Source organism: Ruditapes philippinarum, unplaced genomic scaffold (genome assembly GCF_026571515.1).
Source record: "Ruditapes philippinarum isolate M1 unplaced genomic scaffold, ASM2657151v2 ctg2400_1_1_1_1, whole genome shotgun sequence".
Taxonomy (NCBI): Eukaryota; Metazoa; Mollusca; class Bivalvia; order Venerida; family Veneridae; genus Ruditapes; species Ruditapes philippinarum.
The window spans coordinates 154,630-178,889 of NW_026856098.1; the positions used below are offsets into that span (position 1 = coordinate 154,630).

The 24,260-nt window shown below is 31.7% G+C and overlaps 1 protein-coding gene across 1 annotated transcript in view; it reads left to right on the top strand.

Moving 5' to 3' along the window:
* Window positions 1-214: 214 nt before the first annotated feature.
* Window positions 215-24,260, top strand: part of LOC132745391 (DBH-like monooxygenase protein 1 homolog) — a 43,480-nt gene continuing 19,434 nt past the window's right edge. The window contains exons 1-2 of the mRNA XM_060734305.1: window positions 215-327; window positions 3,156-3,180. Coding sequence (XP_060590288.1) covers window positions 215-327; window positions 3,156-3,180 — 138 coding nt within the window. The remainder of the gene's footprint in view (window positions 328-3,155; window positions 3,181-24,260) is intronic.

Genomic DNA, 24,260 nt, shown 5'->3' on the forward strand with positions numbered 1-24,260 from the left:
CACTCCTCACACACTGTCCACACATTGACGCATAGAACACTACTGAAATTGTAAACATGACTCACAGACCAAGGATCCACTGTGTTCGAACATATCATACAGAATAAAGGAGGGACCCAGTTGGTTATTCGCGCGAATCCCAACTACCAATGAGTACTTGGTAATTCGAAGGTAGCATGTTTGCCCTCCAAACAGAAGGTATTTTTAGGAATTAATGCAAGAGATATACAGCAAGGTAGATGTGTTCTTCATTATGGAATCACCTTGTTTCAACGTGTCTCCATATCAGTTGGTTATTCGCGTGTATCCCCAACTACCACCCAAAAGGTAAATGGTTATTTGAACAGTACATGTATTTCTAAAAAAAAAAATAATAATACTTCAGATATTTGATAATTTCAAAAATGTAATTTCACACTTTTCAATGAAGGGACTACTTTTAAATATTTTCCCCATATAGTATTTCAATGTTTTACAATTGCGGCATTATCAGGGCCGCTTAGACCATATCAAAGCTGAAATACATAAATAACTTTTATTTCAAATGTAAGACAAGGCTCAATTTAGCAATCACCAAGATTTATATATTGATTTTGTTTTGTTATTTCATTTTAAAAGTATGGTGGCAATTTTCTGCCACCAGATAACCTGATAACTAATTAGTTAATTAAGAGGTTAACTAGTTACATAACTAGTTAACCTCTTAATTAACTAGTTAGTTATCAGGTTATCTGGTGGCAGAAATATGCCACAAAATAAAAGTATGAAAACTACACTTTCTTCCACATGTTAAACTGCTCTTGTTGATAGCTGGTTATTTAACTATCCCACGATCAATAATGTAATGTAATAATGTAATGCGATGTATAACAGCAATGACAGAAGTAAACAACCAAGCGTTCGTAAGACAGCCTTTCAAAGTCTGTAACAATCTTCAAACATTTTTTTTCTTATGAAAAGATGTAGAATTAACAAATCCAAATGAAATCCCTCTAAATCAGACACATTTTGTTTTTCCTCCCGTGAAACACACAAACACAAAAATGGCGGTCGCTTACATTTCTAGAGTAAGACTAATATAAACTGCGGAAAATAACAAATATTATCTAAGCATGGTGCAGCATTTTGTTTGTTTTAATTATTTATTATTAAAACAAGCAATCATTCTAATTTTGTATAATATAAATTTTATCATCACCATTCAACGTTGAACTTTTTTTTTGCTCAAGACTTCATGTATTTATAAGAAATTCGTCTGAAATTTGGGGCTACAAATGGGGGAAACAGATTTTGATATTGAATTTATTGTTGAGGGAATTTCATCTAAACTTGTATTTAAGCATGAAATAAAAGAAAATTATTTTTATTTGTTGTGTACTTAGATGTCATTTTATTTCATCTAGTGAACTTCAAAAACAGTATTCTCACGAGTGATGAATCCTGTTTTAAAGATCACTCGATGACAAAAAACTCATCTTACACAAAAAACAAAAACAAATGCCCTCTATATTATAACTTTTACACAGGCCAGACTATATTTTAAGGCGGATTAGCAGACTGTGAAAAATCATCAGAAATAAACTCCATCGTAAGTAAAGTGTGCTTTACTTATAGAGAATCAAGCGAAAATATGCACATGACATGTTACAAATGTCACGAAATTCGGGTAATTACGACGTTTTCAACAATGTAGCGTAATGTTTTGATGGCGTCGTGGACGAGAGCACAGATTGTTACGAAGCTAACTTTTGTAAACTAAGCACGAAATAAGCAGAATTTTGTTTGTTTGTTGTAAGATCATATTATATGCAGAAAAAAAAAATTCTCGAAATGCAAACGTACCATACCAAAAGTTTGTTAAAATTGTTACTTAAATTGTCATAAGGGAGTATGGAGCAAGCATAATGTAAGTCCAAATATCATCAAGCAAGATGGAATAAATGCACTAATTCTATTCCATATGAAAGACAGGGCGAAAAAATCTTAAATAAGACTCAATGATTGTATAAATAACCCCCACCTATTATATATAAAAAAACACCCTGTTTGATTGTGATGCAGGAATATCTGACGACTGAAGCGGTAAAACATTATATAGCTATTAAAGTTACAAACTTGATTTAAGTGATTAAACACCATATTCTCGTTTAGGAAAGTATATAAATCATGCTAACATTAAATGTAAATATGCCTATATTTAGACGCATACGACAAGTTCAGAATTTGACAATCACAGGAACAGTTATTTTCATGGATAAAGGGAAATTCAAGAAATTTGAAATCGTATAATTTCACTTCTTTTTGACATAAGCACTGATATCCCGTGAGCTGAATACACTCTTAATGGTTCATACTACGTGTATCATTCCGTATATAAACTGTGCAAACTCCTTCGAAAATCAAAATTTCTGATAAAATTCAACTTCTGACATAAATTTAATAAGATCATCTCTATCCCTGTTTGTCAACATTTATTTCCGTTCGCGCATATGATGCACGTATATGGGACGAAATTAATTCAAAATCAATACTAAGTGGTATTCAGTACTATTTTATTGAGGACACCTCAAGGTAGCCCCCTCCTCAGTTCACTCGACACTTTCTTTATAATCTGAATACCACTTTACTGAAAGGTGCAAAGCCTTCACCGTTAGGCAATTATATGGGATTTACGTGTGAGCGTAAGTATCGATTCTGAATCACTACGAAAGTTTGAATGAAATAATGAAAATGGAATCAAGCATAATGCAAGTTCAAATGTCAACAATGCATTATTTCTGTTCCAAAAGAGCCAAATTTTGATTGAAGTCGGCAACAATAAGGGGCAAGTGTTTAATTACCAAGGATTTGATGCTTTTATTGCAAAACATATATAACAAAACATTTTTTAAAAATTTATTTCAAAATTCTTAACAAGTAAAACAATATAACAGTAGCACATTACAAATGAAAGCACTTAGGTGTGTCATATTTATTTGAATAGTTAAATGTCTATTGCATAGGAAAGTCTACTTCTTGATCGTCTGCTCGTCTTCTGTTTCTCTCCAGCTGTCCAAGATTTAGACTTGACCCGGAAATGACGTAAATCGGCGGCATGGTCCTCGTGTAGCATTGGTTTGTAGCTGATTGGATCACACAAGTCTTGAAATTTATAGAAGAACGCCTTGTATCCACTGTCGAGTAAGTATATTTCGGGGTAGTTCAGAAGTGGGTACCTGTCTTTGTTCAACTCACGATCCTGACTTCTCAAGAAGCGATACCTAAAATGCATGAAAAAAATAGAATATAATTATAGTTACAGAAAAATATGATACATACATATTAATTTTAGTTGAAATGCAACATTCTTTTTAAAAGGACTCCACTGAGGTTTTTGACATGACGGGACAGGAAATAATTTTTCAAGGTTACTGTTCCATTTGATGTAGGTGTAGAACAATAATTAACTTGTGTCCAAAATTTCAAATCATTCGTTCACTCCATTTTTCCAGCATAGTTATTCTAATTGTGAAAAATAAACCAAAATTGAAAAGCGTTGCAAAGCTTTTCACTCCTATCGGGCTCAAAGTAGCACAAAATACGATTTTCAATTTATAACTGAGTATATTTCTTATTTATCTTATGCAAATCTTTCTGTTTTAAGTGTCCCGGTTGATCTATGTATGAAATTCAAATTTCATTTCTAGGATTTTGGACCTCAGTGGACCTTTTAATAAAGAATTAGGATTAATTTAGGATTTAGTGCAACAATGTCAAATTTTCAGTTTTATACAGGGTATATGAAAGATTAAATCAAAGAAGGATAACTTACATTTTCGGACCCCTCTCTGACGAGAATTCACAGTGAAAGATCAGTACACGTGGCTTCTCCGATGTCGATGTTTCTTGAAGCAATGTGTTTACAGCGTCTTTTGTATAGAGGTTCACAGCCCCGCGGATATGACCTCCCTCAAATTCGTATGGATATCGACAGTCGACAACAGTAACGTTCCCTAATTGATCGGTATATTTCCCCTGTACAACGTCCGCCATTGTTTCCGAAGAGATGGATATGAGGTCACCATGTTTTCCGGGAATTGTGGGTAATGTGTAACAACGACTCCCGTCTGCGACAAGTTCACGGGATTCTAAACGCTCAACAGCTTCGATGATGTTGTTGGAATCCTAGAATGTTAAGATACAGTTTTAGTTTATCATGATCGTGATGATTTTTCAAAATATTTTAATTTGTTGTTGTTTTTTTTTCCATATAAAATGTGGAGAAAAATGAGAAACTTTGTTAAATGTTGTTCCTGTTTTGCCTAAAAGTTTGATCGTGGAGTTATAAAACTAAGACAAAAGGGTTGACAAGTAGATACGAAAGTGTAAAAAAAGTCAATGTTCAAACACATTATGATTGATAAATGTACACTGTAAAAATTTACCGTTAAATTTATAGTCGTTTACTGGTATTCCGTAACGGGTTTATCCCGTACACTATCATACGGTACCGGACCCTCGTTTGCGTTGCATTGCGGGATAGCGTTGCACGGCAGCCATTTTACTAAGTGTGACAAGAGGTAAAACATGTCTTACAAAAAATCCTAATTAGTACAAGAATTTGCTCGTTACGGATTTTTATTTTCGATTTTCAAAGAACAAAAAGTTATATTTAATTGATTTTCAGAATGTCATTTGATTACTCGATCTAAAGCTTTTATAAAATGATGCTTAATATCTGAAAATTACTACCCCACCCACCTGGCAGCTGGACTCCAGCATTGATCCGTATATTTACTGGGCCTCCGTAATGTTTAAGGCCTGTAATTTTACTGCTTGACCAGTATTTTTACGCCAAAACATGTTACGGATAGCCCGTAAATATACGGGGAAGTCCTGGAAACCAGCTGCCAGGACTTTTCCCGTAAAATTTTACGGGAAATTTTTACAGTGTATAGAACATCTGAAACCCAGAATCATCTGAAAACTGGACCTTTGGTGAAGTTCGGGCAGGGTCCGGTATTCAGAGTTTATACTGTCAAATATGTCCGGCTGTTGTTGTTGTTTTTTACTATACATTGTATCAAAATAATTAATTCATACAACTTACCAAATAAACGTCACCTGCCTTGGATTTCTTCATAGCTGGAGATTCTACTTCAAGATTATCGTCTGCAAGTCGTTTTCCAGAAAACAAGCTTCTTCTAGCGTCGGCGAATTGGCTCTTCTTGGTGGAACGTGAAGGAATCTTTATCTGTAAAATAGAAAAGAAATGCATGTCCATTTCCATAAAATTTCTAAACATATAGATCTATCTAAGGCAGTTAAACATAAGAATTCTAGTTGAAGATTGAATACCGCTTAAAAGCAGGTGGCTGTGTAAATATTTCCATATAACTCCATAAGCTCTATATACACCTATAGTAAGTTAAGTAAAGGACATTAGAATTGACAACTTATAAAAGACTTGAAATTTTAATCGTTTTTTGTTTTGTTATTTTTTATGTTTTTTTATATGTATTTTTTCTTATTTTTTCTTGCGTGTCTTTTGTTCATTTCACTCACCGAATAATCTGCTCCTGAATCATCTTCTAGTTTATCCTTTCTATACGGCGTTATTACAGCCTCGATCTCGTCCCATATGTCACCGGAAGTTGTCTGCATCGGAGATTCCCCAGCGTTCTCGAACAAACGAAGCCTGAAAGTAAATTGATAAATATGTATGATAAATAACAAATCATATTTTCATTTTTAGATAATTTATTTAAATTCAATAAAATATATACGCTTTGATTAAACAAACAAAGTAACACTGCTCTTTTCAGTGTTGAATTCTTAAGTATTTAGTGTTAAATGCTGAATTTAAAAAAAAAAAAACATTAATTAGCAGAAATTATAATGTTATGTCTGAAAACAGAAATGAATATTGTATTTAAACAAAATAATTATATATTTATATATCATATATAAAAATGTACTCACCGTAAAGCCATATTTCGTTGTATTCAAGTAAAATAAAAAAATGTTGGTAATATAATTAAACTGTGTTTCATTTACTGGTGAAGAAATAATGCCTGGCTTACTGAAAACTCTTATTATATACCTTTCAGGCAGTGCCTAATACTCTGTTCTCGTAATTATTAACTAATTATTAAGCTTCCGATATAGCTTTGAGCAGATTTTGTCTAGGTAATAAAAATCGTACAAATACTGTGAAAAACATTTCCGTTTTCCTGTATTTACAACTCCTTAATTACAATTGTTATACGGGCAATTTTACACCTAGGTATTTTCCGGCTTGTGTGACAAAGTGAACCGGATTTGTGAAAAGATAATGTTACTGATTATTTTAATAATTGCAATTTAAGCAATTTTGGCAATGAGTTCAGTTATAGAAAAATTAATATTTTTTATGGAAGTCAAAATACTACTTTGTTAACATTTTGCTACTTTTATGACAAACAATTTAACATTTATCACTACCATTTCGTGCAACAAACATCTAAGATTTCTCAAAAAAACATTATCTAAAAATTATAAGAATTTATGCTTTTCCTTTCTAAAGAAGTAAACTTTTATTTGATTTTGAGGCATAATGTACCTTTAACACAATAGTTCAAGCCAATATTTTTAGAAGGATTTTAAGCGTTTCAAAGTTCAAACAATTTTTTTAATGAATGAATTAATTAATGAATGGAGAATGGATGGATGGATAAAAAAATGGATGAATGATGGATGGATGAATGAATGACTGAATAAACGAATGAATGAATTAACGAACGAACGGGTGAATAAATAAATAAAAGAATGAATGAATGAATGATTGTATTGATGGATGAATGCATAAATGAATGGATGGATAGCTGACTGGATGCGTGAGTGAATGAATGAATGGATATATTGATGAGTTAATGAATGAATGGATAGATGGATGATGCATAGATGGATGAATGAATGAATAACTGGATGATAAATTAATGAAAGAGAATGAATGGAGGGTTTGATGGATGAATGAATGAATAAATTGATGAATGGATAAATGAATGAATGTATGAATAAACAAGAGAATGAATTGATGGATGAATGAATGAACGAACGAACGAATGGATGAATGAATGAAAGCATGAATGGATGGATAGATAGATAGATTGATGAATGAATGAATGAATGAATGAATGAATGAATGAATGAATGAATGAATGAATGAATGAATGAATGAATAAATAAATAAACAAATGAATGAATGAACAGACGGGTGAATGAATGAATAAATAAATTAATGGATGGATGGATTAATGAATGAATTGATGGATGAATGGATTGATTGATGGATGAATAAATGAATGAATCCATGAATGAATGGATGGATGACTGGATGAATGAATGGATGAATGAATGAATAACCGAATGGACGGATGATGCATGGATGAATGAATGTATGATTGGATGATGAATGAATAAATGAATGGATGGATGGTTGGATGCATGGATGGATGGTTGAATGGATAAATGAATGAATGGATTGATAAATGAATGAATTTATGAATGAATTAATCAATAAACAAATGAATGAATTGATGGATAGATGAATAAACGAGCTACCGAAACGATGGATGAATGAATGAATTGATGAATGAATGAATGAATGAATGAATGAATGAATGAATGAATGAATGAATGAATGAATGAATGGACGAATGGATAGATGGATGGATGGATGAATGAATGTGTGACTGGATGATGCATGGATGGACGAATGAATGACTGACTGGATGATGAATGAACGAACGAACGAATGAATGAATGAATGCGATTTTTTTTTCAATTTAGGTTAAAAGTTTTTAAGCGCTTTTCATTTTAAGGTCACTTTACATAATAAAAATGTTTTTGTTTTTTTAAAGATAAATTGGGCTTAAAAATGTGTCTTTTAATGTACAAAAATAAACTCAGTAGAGTCCCTGTTTGGTAATTAACTGAATCTATATGTAATAACAAGGATTATACGATTCTGTTTATTACATTTTAAGACAGATATGCCAAAAATAAGGTGCACAATTACTGATTTGCTGTTAATTAATGTATTAACGGTATGTTATTCAAAGGAATGCATAATTGGTATATTTTTATACCTAGCTCTTAAACTGCGATAACAATTTTCAAATATAAGAGTCCAACCTCTTATACTGCGATAACAATTTTCAAATATAAGAGTCCTACCTCTTGAATTGCGATAACAATTTTCAAATATAAAAGTCAAACCTCTTATACTGCGATAACAATTTTCAAATATAATAGTCAAACCTCTTATACTGCGATAACAATTTTCAAATATAAGTGTCCTACCTCATAAACTGCGATCACAATTTTCAAATATAATAGTCATACCTCATAAACTGCGATAACAATTTTCAAATATAAGAGTCCTACCTCTTATACTGCGATAACAATTTTCAAATATAATAGTCAAACCTCTTATACTGCGATAACAATTTTCAAATATAAGAGTCCTACCTCTTATACTGCGATAACAATTTTCAAATATAATAGTCAACCCTCTTATACTGCGATAACAATTTTCAAATATAAGAGTCCAACCTCTTGAATTGCGATAACAATTTTCAAATATAAGAGTCCTACCTCATAAACTGCGATAACAATTTTCAAATATAATAGTCAACCCTCTTATACTGCGATAACAATTTTCAAATATAAGAGTCCAACCTCTTATACTGCGATAACAATTTTCAAATATAAGAGTCCTACCTCTTGAATTGCGATAACAATTTTCAAATATAAGAGTCCTACCTCATATACTGCGATAACAATTTTCAAATATAAGAGTCCTACCTCATAAACTGCGATAACAATTTTCAAATATAATAGTCAAAAACCTCTTATACTGCGATATAACAATTTTCAAATAAAAGAGTCCTACCTCTTGAATTGCGATAACAATTTTCACAATATAAAAGTCCTACCTCTTTAATACTGCGATAACAATTTTCAAATATAAGAGTCCTACTCATATACTGCGATAACAATTTTCAAATATTAGAGTCCTACCCTCATAAACTGCGATAACAATTTTCAAATATAATAGTCAAACCTCTTATACTGCGGCAATAATTTTCAAATATAAGAGCCGTAATGTCAATATAAGAGCCAACATGTCACGATTCACAGATCATGTACTAGAATTTATTTTAAACAGGCTTTGATGAACGGGTTATTTAAATAGGTATTATCTATTAAGTAGGTATTTTTATATCTTATTTTATTAATACTGTTGTAATACTACAATCAAAACAAAACAACAAACCGAACTACTGTCGCACTCTTGATAACAGGGCGCGGAGTTATTTGTGTTTACATAATTATATATAATATGTTTTTCTATTGATATGAATGTCATGTTTATATGATAAGGTTAGCAATTAAGTCAGCTCGAAGGTCTCTTTGCAAACTTAACATGAATAGTCAAATCACTTTTGAAATTGGAACTTTTTTCGAAAGTTTCAAAAATCCCAAAATGAATGATAAAGATTTGTTACAATTATTAAATCTGCAATTGATGCGAAGGGACTTTAATTTTTTTAGGATGTGTGTAAAATATATGGCAATGCGTTTATGTATTAAAATTCATTTAATTTACAACTAAAATTTTGCATAAATGGCTCATGTAATTTATGTTTTGTTTTTTGTATGTATGGTACATGTAATATGTGTGTATGTATGTTTATATGTATATATTATAATAGATCTATAAGTTAGTGGTTCAAAGATCAATTTTGATATGAAAATGTTTATTATGTAACTACTTAAGAATATTTTCGGCTGGTATTTACTTTATCAATCAAAATTGATCTTCTCCAAACTTTTTTGTTCATTATGTAAAAAAATATATGTTTATGTCAATACACTGTTTCGTTATTGTGCATGATTTATTTGTCCGCATGGGCTTTAAAGCCTATTGGAAATAAAATAAAATGTCTACTGTCTACTGGTCTACTATTTTTTTGTCGATGGTCCCGGATTTTATCAATTAATCCCTTCGGATTTACAGCTAAAAATAAAATTCGGATTCAATAACTCCTTCCGATTATTATATTGGTTCCCCCCTTTTTCGGTGATTCGCAGCATGTCATATTAATGAATGAGAACCGGAAAGCAGTTCTTGCTGTTTACATGAATTCGAAAGCTATAAAATAAGCTATAAATGTTCTGATTTTTGACACTTTGAATTATAAATTTGTTATTCCCTGTTTTAGTAGTACATGAAATTATGTATAGGTTAGAGTGCATATTGGGTGTTCTTCGTAAATAAGAAAGCTTTAAAAAGGAGCGGAGCTTGCGAAGCGACTGTAGCTTTCTTATTTACGAAGAACATCCAATATGCACTCTAAATACCGGCTTAGTGCTCGCCCACTTGCGATTTATAATATAAAACGTCCAGTTTATATAAAAATCTGTTCTATTAAGATTTGTAACCTGAAATTTGAAAAAATCCTCGTCGGTGATTGGCTTAAAAAAAATTTTGGCGAGCACTAAAATTTGTTACATTTTTGAATAACATTTACACACAACATATCAAGTATACTATTAGTGATTGGATTGAATTTTGGTCAAATATAAAGAAAGATTTCATGCATAAGACTTAAATAATTTTGCTTTTGAATAAATTATTCTTAATTTATATTCATGAAACTAAATGAATTTATTAATTCCACCAAACACATCCATTGATATATTGGTTGTTTTGAAATAATTATACACTTTAGTATGATAATGTTATCATTTCATTGGCATCATTGGTAACTTTTTCTCACTTCCCTCGGAGCGTGCACGTCGCTGAAGAAGGCACAGGGCATCGGCAGAAGATTTTTACAACTTGGGCTGGTAGACAACTTAAATTTTGCCTTCAAACCGTTGGCGGTAACTTACGGAACTCGCTACTTCGTCACTTCTGCGGAGACCAGCCTGCGATGTCCTGACTAATGCCGAGGGGGAGTGGCCCTACAAAAGTAGGCTGAGACGACGAGGATGGTGTACTAGGGTGCGTGAGCCCCTAGTACAGATAGACGGCTTGTAAGGCAGGCCTATAGCTGGCACCAACAGCCCTTTTCAGGGCTAAAAACACCTTTTCCTATTGTCACATTTTTAACTGTACATTTAGGTTCTCATTGACCGCCGTACAGTGACCTACTTTTCGGCTCAAAAAATTCATTATTCTTTTTGGCTAATACTCCGTGGAAAAAATTGCATAGAGGTAAATTATCACCATTTTGTGCTTCAAAAAATATAACTCTTTTTTAAGGACATGACTGGTGACATGTCCGGGGGTCCGTACTCGACAGCGCAAGCTGCATTTTGTGCCCGAAAGGGCGGATGGACCCTCATTAAGCTTTAACTTACATACACATGCATCATTGGTAATGTCTTGATTGATATGTCCGGGGTCCCCGTACTCGACAGCGAAAGCTGCTTTTTATGCCCGTACGGGCGGATGGAACCCGAATTAAGCATAGACTATAGATAGATAGATCGCAACATTGGTAACAACAGAAACTTTGATCTGCAGTTTGAACATGAGGTGTATTTATTTTTCTTATGAATGGTTTTTAAGCAATTCTGCAAAAAAAGTATATTGATCTCCCAATAAATCAATTAACAATAGCTTTTTATATATCACCAATGTCAAGTAGCTTTTTATATCTTTGACTCGCACGAACATGATGTTAGTGAATGTCCTCATACCTAAAATTCAGGTAACAGTCTTCTATCAGTATTGAAAGAAACCATTTTTTTTTAATTTGACATGAAAAAATGCATGTTATATTACTATATTATAATATTAGTCCCATTTGTTACTATTTGTATATTTGTTACAATTATAATAATGAAAAACAGACATTGATATTTTTATCATCTTATGTTACTGACTACAGTAGTGACACAAACTAAACACAGTAAAAAGTTTATTTACAAGTCTTTGTACGTCTTTGTTTATATTCAATGGAATTACTTTCCTTACCAGGTAGGCATGAGTGAAAGCATTTTTTTCAAATTAAATATCTGGCCCCTCTTTTTAATTATGGACAGTGCATAAGATAAGTATAATTATCCAAAAAATGGTTTACAAAACATTCGGAAAAAATCTACAATAGTACTTAATCTAAATATAACATGACCTGTGCGTAGGAATAATTGGTAAGGTAATTTACGAAAGACCGGTGGTGACATTTCACGTTCACGAATTCATGATTTCAAGATTTTAATATTCCATTATTTTAGAGTGAAATATTGAATTTTTATATCGTGAATTCATGAATTCGCGATTTAATAATTTCACGATTTCTCTTAAAAACCTGAATAAATGAAATAATGAAATCGTGAATTCATGAATTCACAATTTCATTTTTAAGTGAAATCGTGAATTCATGAATTCGCGATTTCATTATTTCACGATTTCACTTTAAAAAATGAAATCGTGAATTCACGATTTCATTATTTCATTTATTCTGGTTTTAAGAGAAATTGTGAAATTATGAAATCACGAATTCATGAATTCTCGAATTCACGATTTCATTTTTTAAAGTGAAATCGTGAAATAATGAAATGTCGAATTCATGAATTCACGAATTCACGATTTCATTTTTTAAAGTGAAATCGTGAAATAATGAAATCGCGAATTCATGAATTCACGATTTCACAATTTCAATAATTCTATCTGTGACGTCAGATATGACATGCGCAGTCAGAAAATTAATTTTTGAAAGGAAAAGCTCATTTGATTCTGTGCATATTAAAGGATATCATCATGGCACGTTTTCTTTGGCAATTTGGCGATGGTAAGTTGTTTTTATGTGATTGTTGAATAATATATCCAATATATTTCTAGTTCAACAGATTTAATAATCGGATTTTACATTTTAAAAAATCTTCAAACATCTTGACAGGGATGGTTTTGGGCAGTTTAATCATAAAAACATTAAAGTTAATGTTATTGTTATTCTCTGATTTTCATTTTAAAAATTGTTTTTCTTAAAAACTGATAATAAACTTGGCCATTGTATCTTGAAGCTTGAATTTAATGAATAAGCAAACGAGCCAAAATCAGATTGTATAGATTGAAAAGAAAAAGTATATTTAATATTCATAAGAGTTCCAAAAAATTTTAAGATTTTAATAATTCATCATTATGTGACGTTATATTTTCAAAGATTTTGCCAAAAATTGGCTCATTTTGGACGGGTTGCACGCTAACCGTTGAAATATAGGCAGAAATCATTATGGGTTAAGCCCCTCAACCGACCTCCCTTGTCCTACGGCCATGAACAGCATTAAAAATGTTATTAAAGAATGTAGTAAATTAAACACTGATATCAAGATACAGCAGGATCTTTTTTTTTATTTTGCAGATTCTGCTATTGTCTCATGTAAGAGGATTATGGCGCATTCACAAGACCCGAAGCGAATCATGAAACAATAGTGCAGGTTATAACCAACTATTTCACCATAGGATATAAGTACAAAGAAATATTAAGTGCTCTTTTAGTTGTGTATGGAATAAAATTGAATTTAAGACATTTGAAAAGATTTACTTAAATCTCTAAACTTACGTCGACGGATCCCTGAAAGCATGATTGACGAAGCGATTTCGAGCAATACTCAGGATTTTCAGGGAGTGGGAAGTGTATTTGGGTACAAAATGTGGAAACGGCTGACTAAGGATGTGTCGTTTCTACCGTTTTTCGATTAATGTGGATTGCTGTGGACAAAAGCTGGAATGGAAAGGCGGAAGAGAAGGCGGAAGAGAAAGCGGAAGAGAAGGCGAATTACTCGACGGCAATACTCTTGTCCAGGTCCTTATTTTGTTTGGCATATTGACGGATATGACAAATTAAAGCCATTCGGATTCGCTTATACATGGTCAATTGACGGATATAGTAGGCGAATCTTGTGGCTGTCTGTTTGAACAAATAATAACGATCCAAAATCAGTTGCAAGATATTTTCTACAAACCGTTGAGAATTTAGGCGCCATTATTCCAACTTTAAATTGGTAGTGATCTGGGCACGAAAAAAACGTAATAGTTCGTCAGCTAAAGATATTTTTCAGACAAGGCCATGTTGATGCCCATTCAGGAGGAAGAAGCTTTTTATTGGGCAAAAGTACTTCAAACCAAAGGATAGAGTCTTTATGAGCAATGTTACGCCGACAAGGCATGGATTTCAGGATCAACTTATTAAAAAGATATGCGTTGCACAGGTTTTTTATAATGATGCAGATATTTTTCATCGCAATTTTATTATATTGTTTCACGGGATCTTCAAAATTTTATGACAAGAGTGAAACTTGCATCAGTTGCATGACATTTAATCTTGTTCAATAGGAAGGTGGTCCTCAAGGAAAAACTGAGATATTGTTTAATTACCATACCCGAGTTGAAAAAGAAGAAAAGTTATCACCATCAATGGTCACCATGGTGATATAGACATATGTAAAACATTATATACGCGGCAACCAAACACGTCGGGCTGTTTGTCTGAATTTATTACCTTGTTTTGATTTGAAAGTTTTTAACGGTAGAGTGGAACTGATGAATGCTGAAGCTGCCTTTTAATCTTCATATATCTATCATATAATTTATTGATCGAATGTAACAATATAAATGTTTCATCTATACATAATTTATGTTTATGTTTATAATGTATTTAATATTTTAGCTCTCTTGTACTTAGGTGCTGGCAACTTTTGTCCGTCGTAATAGTACGTCATTTATTCGTAAAAACAGTTTCTATTTTAAAGCACACTAAATACGCGGTTTCAGTCTTGTTATGACTTTGTCGAAAAATGTTTCAACTCTTTTTTTATGATTTGGCTAACACATCAACAAAGGTAACAAAGGTTGTTTCCCTATGAATGTTTCGACCCAAGGACGATTCCATTCCAGAATTTTCAGGATGTTTCGAAACAAATTATTGATGAAACATGTTTTACCATATTATTCTATATATTTCCGAATATTATAACAATGCACTGGTTGAGGTAGAATCGGTCTAGTGTCAACTCGTAACTGGGGGTGGAAACGTTCTGTCACCATTTAATTTGTTAGTGATTTGAACTTTTTGTGTGTTTACCCAACGGGTCACGACCATGATTCCTTATATGGCAGCAGTACTGGTTGGTTCCAGGAAGCGGACTCAAGAGTGATTTATATAAGTTGTAAGTAAACTTGTTTCACAGTCGAGCTAAAATAAATAAGTTTAAACTAAACTAATGTGTCAGGTTTACCGAGGTAACTCTTTTATATATCGTATCTTATATATTTAGTAATATTCTGGTAAAATACCACGAAATATTTGACAAAAAATTAAAATAGGTAGCCACACAACATGAGTATATCTGAAAATTTCATACTAAAAGTCACTTGCAGCCATAAAAACTTTTGAGCCTTGCAGAGCCTTTGACATCAAAGATTGTCCCTACACTTTTACTAGCAGTTTTGGACATGTCCTGGTCAGGTAATCTACCGTAACGAACTTAACAAAATGAAATATTCATGTTGGCTTTTCTTTCTTATTAAAAAAGACTATTATAGATTTTAACTGAATTGTAAAGGTTTGGTTTTCCTATGATCGTTTTAGCACGTTTTTACAATTTACTCGAAGTATTATATTATTGGTGTCATGTATACAATTCATGTTCAAAAATGTTTTATTCCTAAACAAAATAGTGTGCTCGATACATTTGGATTAACGACTATTTTTGCATCTTAATAATGTATAAAAAGTATTTTATGTATCATTGACAAAAATTTGTTGTCTCATTGTAAAAAAGTTATAATGTGCACAACTGTTGGTAACGTAATTTAGTTTTAGGGAACAAAGCAACTATATATTCGTTTATAAAGCATAATAGTACTTTGTTATATTGATTTTACTATTTTTCAAGACAAATACATGTGTAATTCAAAACCTTATAATTTGTTTTTTTTTTCTGAATGTTTCACAAATCTTCAAACCTTCTGTTTAGGGCTTACATACATACATACATACATACATACATACATACATACATACATACATACATTGCTGCAAAGCAAAAGAAGAAAAACTTCAAGTTTTTCAAACATATACTTGGATATAGTGAAATGTTGTCCTAAGAATCGCACGGCACTCGTATTTGTAAAGTCAAAACAAGTGAAAAGCACACTTCTGCAGCTAATTATATGACAGATTCGATTTACTTTAGGTATCTTATATATACAGTGTGGCGAGTCATAAACCGCTTACAGTTTCAGAAAAGATTGTCCTGTTTCGCATGACATGTTTGATTAAAGCCCTACATGTATTTCCGAAAAAACCTGTATCGTTGTTTTACCTCTTGACAACAAATATAAAAAATATCCTTTTAGACATAGCTTAAACTAATAAACGCCGTCGTTTCTTCATCATCAGTACCTTCAGTACTTTGATATGAAAAATTGATAGCCTGCTACATGTATATAGCGTAGTCAGAACTCTTGTCAACCAGTCTTTTGAAATCAGAAAGACATGATCACTACCGCACAAAAAGTACTATCACTTTGTAAAAAAATTATCCAATGTCATCGGATAAAATTTTTGTATTTTACATTTTGGCCTACAACAAACCCTTTTAGGGACTTAAAGTCGTTATTAAAATGCTAAAAACCATCTAAAGTTTTTTATTATATTTTGGACACAAAGCAAACAGCGTGACATCTGACAGACGTTAACACAAAAAGTTAAAATGTAATTATTTTTTATTATTTATACTGTTTATCATGACTACCATAAAAGTAAAATTGAAAACAATTAGAAACTTATCCCAAATTAAAATCTAGGGATGTTTAATATTAATCATCTTGAAACAAGGCTCCATTAGCAAATGCCATGCCACCGCATGTCAAACATCAAAGAACACAATAACTAAATGATTACAATAATGAGATAACAATGGAAACAACAGACAAAGACCAGTTGTTGACTGGTCAGAATAATTTTATCAGTTGTAAAAATAAATCATATTTCAGGTAATTCAGAATATTTTCTAAGTTACCCTTTATAACACAGCTTATAGACAAAGTTGCCTTGAAAAAACCGAGTTCTTGGCCATTCGGATTTATAGACAGGTCACACAAACTATCAGAAACCGAATGGATTTGAAAACCCTTCATAAAATATTTTTTAATAAAAAATGAACACAAATACATCTAAACATTAACATTTAAATCGCAATATCAACTTCAAAATCGAGATATATATGGTGGCATATTTAATTAACTAGTTAATTAAGAGGTTAACTAGTTACGTAACTAATTAATTTTTTCAATTAATAAAAGATCATAACGGGAAATGAATGCATGTTAGTTCTTACAACTGCCATCCTTTTTTTATTTTACCAGCTTAATATTATGAGGTTAACTAGTTACGTAACTAGTTAACCTCCTAACAAACTAGTTAATTAATTAAGAGGTTAACTAGTTACGTTTTAGTTAACCTCTTAATTTACTAATTTGTTAAGAGTTAACTAGTTACGTAACTTGCTAACCTCTTAATTAATTAGTTAGTTAAGTGATCGATATTTTGAATGTGATTACACCACTAGGTATTACAGAAGACTTGCAGCATCTGATACAATTTTCCTGCAAGTGTTGCAGTTTAACAATAATGTCAAAAGCACTTGGTCTTTTTGTCAAATTATACATTAAACATTTCTTGACAATTTCAATAACTGCATCTGGAAATTCTGCCCCTCATTGTAGATAACTCAGGCCCTTTTTTCATGTTTTCTAAAAGTATTTTGGTACCCTCACTATCAGAGTCATCATTATCATCATCCCCTCCATCATCAAGATTCATTCCAGATATCTTTTCCAGTATCACCCAGTCCAGGTTCAACATTCCCTTTAAATTATTTTCAACTTCACTCTTGATATATGCATAAGTAGATTCATGCTTTTTCAGTCTAATTTCGTGTACTCCACCTTTTTTTTATTTGATAGACTGCGAGTGCCCGACATTGACCTCACTTTGCAGGCGATTTTTACTGTCATTTCTTTATCTTGCTCAGGCTGAAAAATCAAAATATCAATACAATGCATCGTATATGAACATATTGGGTATTTCAGGAGCACACTGATATTCATAAGAGAGCATTGATGACTCAATATTGTTAACCTGAGTCCATCTGCAATAATATCGGCAACAAACTATGATAAACTATCAGTCTTAAAGAAAATTACGATCAATTGTATATTTCATATTTTTACTATCTGAAATGGTGATTTAGTTTTCACTGTAGCGATCATTTGACCAAGACCTGATGACAATTGCAGACTTTATGATAGATACAAGGTTATTTCTAAAATTTGACCTAGTGTCCTAGTTTTTGGTCTGACATGACCATATTTAAATTAATCTATTAGGTATGAATAGTAAATCATTTTGACAAAGTTTCATTGAGATGACAAAGAAATGTTAGTCTCTGGATAAATTTTAGTCAATATGATAAACAAGATCAACAAGGAAAGGCGGCGTCAATGAACGCAACCCCCACATGACCCAGCAACAAGAACCAGTGGCAAGGAGCCCAGGCGGACCCCAACAAAAACAGTACAGGGCACAAGGCAGAGCACGGACAGGCTAATCACCAAAACGACAAACAACCTGTAACCGACAAGGAACTCAAAGAGAACAAGCAATTGAGGGAATAATAGGAAATAATAAGGTTCATGTAAGATTAAGCTTGTGTTTGTTTTTTCATCATACATAAATTCAGACTATTCTTTTTTCCTAGAGCAGTGATCATATGTGTCACCTGCTGATAGCAAATTAATTATGGGACAAATTTCTTTTTTAATTCAAAAGCCAGAACTCAGCTTAACTTATTCACCTATTTAATGAGTTAAACATGCTCGTGTACTTGAGGTATCAATGACATACCCACTCGTTTTAATTCAAACTGACTCTATAAGCTTTAGATCAAGGAAAAAGATGTATACATAGGTTAGATGTAGGCAACGCATTCTCTTTATACTCTAGGCAAAAGCTCAACATTGCATCGTCTTTGATGACCCTGACCTCTGACAGAGTGTTGGCCTGACATAAAAAATTCTCAGTGCGGACAGATTCTAAAACTGTATCGATACCTGAAAGGGCGACCTATGTAAATTTATGCATGATTATGAAAAGTATAGTGTCAAATAAACTTAAATCTAAAGGAAGAGTACTTACTTTTGAAAAAAAAAATGAATTGGAACTCCTGTAACTCTCGCCACCTTTACTCTGAACGGAAAAAGCCATAAGCGCATGCTCAAGCGTCGTGTCATACTTGACATCGTGACGTAACAACTGTGCAGATGAAATTGTGAATTCGTGAATTCACGAATTCATAATTTCACAATTTCACTTTATAAAAATGAAATCGTGAATTCATGAATTCACGATTTCATTATTTCATTTATTCAGTTTTTTTTAAGAGAAATCGTGAAATTATGAAATCGCGAATTCACGAATTCATAAGATCACGATTTCACTTTAAAAACAATGAAATCGTGAATTCATGAATTCACGATTTCATTATTTCATTTATTCAGGTTTTTTAAAAGAGAAATGTGAAATTATAAATCGCGAATTTCAATGAATTCGCGATTGCATTATTTCACGATTTTCACTTTAAAAAATGAAACGTGAAATTCGTGAATTCATGATTTCACGATTTCATTATTTCAATTTATTCAGGTTGTTAAAGAGAATCAAAAAAATTGTGAATTCACGAATTCACGATGTAAAAATTTCAATTTTTCACTCTAAAAATAATGAAATATTTAAAGTCTTGAAATCATGAAACTCGTGAACACTGAAAATGTTCACCACCGGTCTTTCGTAGTAATTTGTTTTGCGCGGAGCTTCTCAATTGCCTGCACAGCAACATTTTTGTACTTGTATGACATAGATATTCCCTGTAAATTCCGATGTTTCGTTTGAGGTTGATAAAACAATCATAGCAAATATGTGATCTGAAAACGTCCCGGCTACGTTTTAAACCAGGAACTCGTTCATTGAACATTGCCGGTCCAAGTGACACAATACGGTTTTAAGATAAGTTTGCCATTTGTGTTTGATTAAAATACAATTTCGTGCAAGGTAAAAAGCAAGGACCCTCTTATCGCCGTAAAGGAAAATCCAGCTTGTAACAATTAACATTATGAATATTATTAGTAGATTTTACGTTGGTAAACACGTAATGCATCACTGTTGTATAGTTCAGTGGGTAAAAATGTGCTATAGTTAATAATAGAAAATAGCCTGCAAGTACAATGTACATCTTCATGCAAACTGAGAAAGACATAAAAATCTTATTCGCCATAATTAAATTTCTCATATGAAGATGAGCATATTCATTTCTTTCACTTCAATTTCCTTTTAATTTCAACAAGTAGTTATAAAAACTATTTGGCTGGATGTTTTTGTCCACTTCATATTTGAAAATATCCAAGGGGTGGTCCAGATAAGCCCAAAATGAAGCCATAAATTTTATAATATCCATCAAAAGTTCATATGACAAACAACATATTGATACGTAATGTATCCTCTTTACATTGAAACAAACCAAACAAAAATAACAATTTTAACCACCACATGCATATCTAAGCAAACATTGTAATAGGCATGCGCGCAGTCTGAACGTTGTTACAACGTCTTAAGCGGTGACGTCAAAAACATACAGAAATGTTTTCAAAGTATTTGCCGCTGTATGATTAAAAAAATTAAAGTGCAGGAAATGAATAGGTTACAATAATTGAAAGAAAATTGAAATGAAGGAAATGAATAGGCTTCAATAATTGAAATAAAATTAAAGTGAAGGAAATGATTAGGTTACAATAATTGAAAGGAAATTGAAGTGGAGGAAATCAAAAGGTTAAAATAACTGAAAAAAATGATGTAAAAGAAATGAATAGGTTACTATAATTGTAAGGAAATTGAAGTGAAGGAAATTAATAGGTTACAATAATTGAAAGGAAATTGAAGTGAAGGAAATGAATAAGAAATGAGGTAAAGACATATAACAAAGACGTGTAAGTTTAGAATGAATTACATATCTCTGCAAAAGTCCATAGCTGCATAAACTGCAATATCATACAGTTAAAAGCTATGACTTTAAATTAAATGTGATTAAATCCCCTATCTTTTGTTTTTGTGTGACCCGCATATTTGTGGAGATTAAAAGATGCTACGTTTCACTGACCGCTTTATGCTTCAAGGCTTTTGTCTATAAAACCCATAATATTAGTCAAGATTGTTAAAATTTTAGATTAAGTTTCGGACATTGCTTAATATGAGGTACATAAGTTAAATAAATTGAATTAAATATTTACATTTGAATAATAGCTATTAATATTATTTAAAAAAAAATGAAATCACATAAAATACGATTATTAATAATATACTTTTTTTCTCGTTCCGAAGTTTATTTTAAGATATATATCATACATGTATTATTTAAGAAAGAAAAAATATTTATTTATTTATTTATTTATTTATTTATTTATTTATTTATTTATTGACATCTAAATATTACAGACCGATTGCAACAAATCTGTTTTAGAATATACTCAGTTTTCATTGTAAATGCCCAAAAGGGCTCTAATTAAGTTCTGATCTGATAGAATGTACAAGAATATCAACATTTTCAGTGACATTAATATTCGTTTATTGAAATATATCTCCGCCAATTTTTACAATAATTTTCCCTGTGTATCCCCAAACATTTTAATGAAACTGATTTTATTATTGTTATTACTAATTATTATCATCATTTTAATACTTGCGACAACATTTACAATGTTCAGTAAACTTTGTGGACCAAGGAGCTGGTGTTTCAAAGTATTCACATGGTACAGTTTAGTCTCGGCTTGTATATGTTACCCGTACTTCAAGGAAAGTATTCCAAATGGAAATAAAGTGCCACACCCGTGCATCAAGGGACGCTACTGGGAAGGTGTCGGGCACGAGAATCCTAAAGGGGCTGGAACACGGAACATTTTTGGATTGGACTTTGAGAACAATAATAAGGTTTAATTCTTTACTTTTTTTGTTTGAATGTACAAAATTTGTTGTTTTTGGTTTTGTTTCATTTTGTTTGTTTGATTATTTATTTATCTATTCATTTGTTCTTTGTTTGGCTGTGATTTTTGTTGTATTTTATCTATTTTATTTATTTTTTTACTTTTTTATATATCTCGAAATTCCCACATGTCCGATAAAGTGGTCCATACAATACCATAAATAATAATATTGATAGTATTTAGTACCGTACGTGATAACAGAACAGAACAGAACAGAAAACATAAATGAGCCGCGTCATGACAAAACCAACATAGTGCGTTTGCGACCAGCATGGATTCAGACCATCCTGCGCATCCGCGCAGTCTGATCAGGATCCATGCTGTTCGCTTACAACCCCTATTACAAGTAGAGAAACTGATAGCGAACAGCATGGATCCTGATCAGACTGCGCGGATGCGCAGGCTGGTCTGGATCCATGCTGGTCGCAAACCCACTATGTTAGTTTTGTTGTGACGCGGCTTAAATGATGAACGAATGAATGAATGAATGCGATTTTTTTTTCAATTTGGGTTAAAAGTTTTTAAGCACTTTTCATTTTAAGGTCACTTTACATAATAAAAATGTTTGTTTTTTTTAAAGATAAATTGGGTTTAAAAATGTGTCTTTTAATGTACAAAAATAAACTCAGTAGAGTCCCTGTTTGGTAATTAACTGAATCTATATGTAATAACAAGGATTATACAATTCTGTTTATTACATTTTAAGACAGATATGCCAAAAATAAGGTGCACAATTACTGATTTGCTGTTAATTAATGTATTAACGGTATGTTATTCAAAGGAATGCATAATTGGTATATTTTTACATTGATAACAAGCGAGCTTCATGTATATTGAGACCCTTTTCATATCTTGACATATTTATTATTGTGCTTTAACTAATAAAAGTATATGTTGAAACATATGTACTTCTCTTTTGACAATTTTCAAATATTAAAGTCCCACCTCTTGAATTGCGACAACAATTTTCAAATATAAAAGTCATACCTCTTATACTTCGATAACAATTTTCAAATATTAAAGTCCCACTTTTTGACTTGCGATAACAATTTTCAAATATAAGAGTCCAACCTCTTATACTGCGATAACAATTTTCAAATATAAGAGTCCTACCTCTTGAATTGCGATAACAATTTTCAAATATTAGAGTCCCTACCTCTTATACTGCGATAACAATTTTCAAATATAATAGTCAACCTCTTATACTGCGATAACAATTTTCAAATATAATAGTCCAACCCTCTTTATACTGCGATAACAATTTTCAAATATAATAGTCATACCTCTTAAACTGCGATAACAATTTTCAAATATAAGAGTCCTACCTCTTATACTGCGATAACAATTTTCAAATATAAAAGTCCAACCTCTTATACTGCGATAACAATTTTCAAATATAAGAGTCCTACCTCATATACTGCGATAACAATTTTCAAATATTAGAGTCCTACCTCATAAACTGCGATAACAATTTTCAAATATAATAGTCAAACCTCTTATACTGCGGCAATAATTTTCAAATATAAGAGCCGTATGTCAATATAAGAGCCAACATGTCACGATTCACAGATCATGTACTAGAATTTATTTTAAACAGGCTTTGATGAACGGGTTATTTAAATAGGTATTATCTATTAAGTAGGTATTTTTATATCTTATTTTATTTAATACTGTTGTAATACTACAATCAAAACAAAACAACACCGAACTACTGTCGCACTCTTGATAACAGGCGCGGAGTTATTTGTGTTTACATAATTATATATAATATGTTTTCTATTGATATGAATGTCATGTTTATATGATAAGGTTAGCAATTAAGTCAGCTCGAAGGTCTCTTTGCAACTTAACATGAATAGTCAAATCACTTTTGAAATTGGACTTTCGAAGTTTCAAAAATCCAAAATGAATGATAAAGATTTGTTACAATTATTAAATCTGCAATTGATGCGAAGGGACTTTAATTTTTTTAGGATGTGTGTATAAATATATGGCAATGCGTTTATGTATTAAAATTCATTTAATTTACAACAAATTTTGCATAAATGGCTCATGTAATTTATGTTTTGTTTTTTGTATGTATGTACATGTATATGTGTGTATGTATGTTTATATGTATATATAATAG